The 2,891-nt window shown below is 35.3% G+C and overlaps 1 protein-coding gene across 1 annotated transcript; it reads left to right on the top strand.

The window, feature by feature from the left end:
* The first annotated feature begins 325 nt into the window (after positions 1-325).
* On the top strand, positions 326-2,437 carry LOC110035506. Its single transcript, XM_020739735.1, has 3 exons — positions 326-869; positions 1,837-1,977; positions 2,090-2,437. The coding sequence occupies exons 1-3, from the start codon at positions 652-654 to the stop codon at positions 2,340-2,342; spliced, it is 612 nt and encodes a 203-aa protein (XP_020595394.1). The 5' UTR covers positions 326-651; the 3' UTR covers positions 2,343-2,437.
* Positions 2,438-2,891: the final 454 nt, after the last annotated feature.

The following is a 2,891-nucleotide window of genomic DNA, read 5'->3' as shown; positions in this document are numbered from 1 at the left end:
TCTGCCACTTGCTGTGTGCGGGTGCTGGCCATGACCTACATACAGGGTAAATACTAACCTGACTGCTGTTTACAGCATTCTGGAATCATAATGAGGTCATCTTGTTATCTAGCACAATGAAAGCTGTTGTTTTCTATCTGCATCTATCTTTGTCTCAAAAACAGCAAGTTGTTTGCTGTCCCTGCTAGAAGTCATTCCAGTAAGTTTGAACTTGATTGCTGTTACAGCCATCTGGAAGGAAAAACTGCAACTTGACTGGCTGCTCAATTGCGGAGAAAAGGTAAGATTGAAATGATCTATCATCGTGGGCTTACATGCTAACATTGATAACATTGAGATGTTGGCTATCTATTATACTTCTAATATAAGTTTTTGTTTTTTCTGATCATACAAAATGCTTGCATCAACAATTTCTGTATGTTCATAAAATGTGTTTTCTTGGCCTTATAAGATAAAATTAAGTTTGATGTGTACTTGCACTGTTGGAAACTATGATTGCTTTGATTGGCTTGGTGCAAATATCAGGTCGTTGTATGGATTGAAACTAATAATTGCACTAGGAGCTGAAAGTAAGTTTTTGTTATTTATATACCAGTAATTGCTCCAAAAATTAGGTGGCTCATTTTGGATACATTTTCTGCCCATTAATCAATGGAGAGATCCAGGGAAAATGTACCTGTGGTGACTTTCTCTTACAAACTCATTTATTTTATTTGCATCTTAGTAGATATTATTTTTCCTCTTGATTCAGAGCAGCTTTGGGTGTTGGACTCGGTTGTTGGAACTGTGAGCTCAGATGAAAGTGATGGTGAAGTAGAAAAGGTGTTACAAACTTTGAGAAGACTACCTTCATCCCTTCCATCAAGAAAGTGCGCTCTCTCTCTCTCTCACACACACACACACACACACAATTTTTCCTCTTTTATATATGTGCTGTCTTGGTGAGTGATAACAATGGCTTCATTGTTCTATTTTTTGTTTTTCTTTGATATCCATTGAAAATGTAATTTGGTAATGTATTGCCTACACGTTTTTCATGCATTAGGAGATGATAATTTTTACCATCCTTAATGAAATTGTACATTTTGACATTTGTTTGCTTCATTAAAATAACATGCCTTGTACTTACCTCATGATTGCATTGAAGAGTTAAGAATGAAAAATTCACCCAACTAGCTTACAGGTTAAATATTCATGCTTGTTATTTTATTTTTAACATAACTCTTCTGGTTTTGACCCAATTACCAATCTTGCCAAATGGTTCATACAAACTAAATTCAGGGTTAAACATTCAGCCTTGTTATTTTGTTTTAAAATAACTCTTGGGACTTTTACTTATGATCAGTACTTGTGTAGGCCAACAGCAGAAAACATTATACAAACTTTTGTAGCCGATGCGGCTTTCTAAATTAGCTCACTCATGAAGCATCTATTGATTGCCCTTCTAATATTGATTGGAATTTAAACGGAGAAGCTATTATGAGATTATTTATTAGCCTTCTGAAATTACTTGACAAATCAAATATATTCTCCATCAAACCACATAACATGGTTAGGCTTAAACTCTTTACATGCCACTGAGCCTTTGCACAGTTCACACAATTCCTGCTCTCAGAATGTATGCCACAGCTTTTATACATTTCTGACACAACAAGAAAAAAGAGAAATGAAAAGAATTAACATGTACAAGAAAACAATTAAGACGATATGAATGAGAATAAAAGTGCTCAAATGATTATTCGTCGTTTTCGATTCTGAAACAAAAGTTTCTCCTTTAGATTTATTATTTCAATCCTCAACATTCATTTGTAACACTCTTCATTGAATAAAAAACAGATGGCTTGTCGATCACATGATTGAACATGGATTTTCGAAGTCCCTTGCTGAGTGGATTGGGAGCAACCTAAAGAATTCGGGTGATGGAGTAACCTGGACTTTTAATCTTCAAGCTGCCATTGCTATGTTTGATTCCTACCGGTGGAAGATCCTTTCATACTCTCGCTCTTCAATTCTGTGTTGGACCGAACTATTTATGTGCAGGCATTCCTTCAGATTATTGTTCATGAAACTAAAAGATTATTTTTTGAAGGGAAACAAGCTATTGGTGTTTACTGGAGCAACCCCCAAGGGGAATGGAGATTGTGGTAGTTCGGGCAGAGAATAGTGCAAGATGGCACAAGCATGTGCTCGACAAGTTGGTTTATTTATCGACCATGGAAAGGAGAGCAGATGAGGGAAAGGTGACACTTCATGTTCTTCCGAAGTCTGGTCATTGGGTACATGTGGACAACCCTAAGGGCTTACTGGAGATAATGGTACCCAATTTTATAACCATGTCTTGAATCTTTTGTACTTGCTTTATCTTGTTTCTTTCATCTAATTTTTTCTTGAATAAATTGACCGGTGTTGGCATCCCAGTGTAATCTTGTTCATGCACATGTTCATGCACCGAGCTTCTGTTTTAGTTCTGATTGACATTTATAATGTTATTCATGTTTTGACACTTCTGCATATGAATAAGAATTATCCTGCCTGATATCATTTTTGTTGCCAAACAAAAAATTTTCCTTATGAGTTGCTAGTTTAAATGCATTAGATAACATATTTTTTTCACATGTAGAATAACGGAGATACATGTATTTTAACTGAGATGCATGTATTTTGAAAATATCCAAGTTATTTGATTTGATGCAAATTGATATATTAGAATTATTTGTTTTTGTTCTTTGTTTTGAATTCTAAAGTTAAAGTCTCTCTCTCTCTCTAATAGATCAAGAAATAGGCCGGCAATCAAACTGCCCCTTGCTTCTACTAGCTTAATTGATAGCCGTTTGCTTTTTTTATTGCCATAATAAACGCATGAACTCGTTGCTCAGATACTTTGAGACTTA

The sequence above is a fragment of the Phalaenopsis equestris genome, unplaced genomic scaffold (assembly GCF_001263595.1).
Source record: "Phalaenopsis equestris unplaced genomic scaffold, ASM126359v1 Scaffold197958, whole genome shotgun sequence".
NCBI classification, from domain to species: Eukaryota; Viridiplantae; Streptophyta; class Magnoliopsida; order Asparagales; family Orchidaceae; genus Phalaenopsis; species Phalaenopsis equestris.
This window is presented reverse-complemented; position numbering and strand designations above follow the sequence as displayed.

Bases quoted from the DNA above. Each gene is read 5' to 3' on its own strand.
- LOC110035506 (XM_020739735.1), top strand. From the start codon at position 652: ATGGAGAGATCCAGGGAAAATGTACCTGTGGTGACTTTCTCTTACAAA. The intron at 870-1,836 runs GTGCGCTCTCTC...AATAAAAAACAG, and splicing joins TCATCCCTTCCATCAAGAAA to ATGGCTTGTCGATCACATGA. The intron at 1,978-2,089 runs GTGGAAGATCCT...TATTTTTTGAAG, and splicing joins GCTATGTTTGATTCCTACCG to GGAAACAAGCTATTGGTGTT.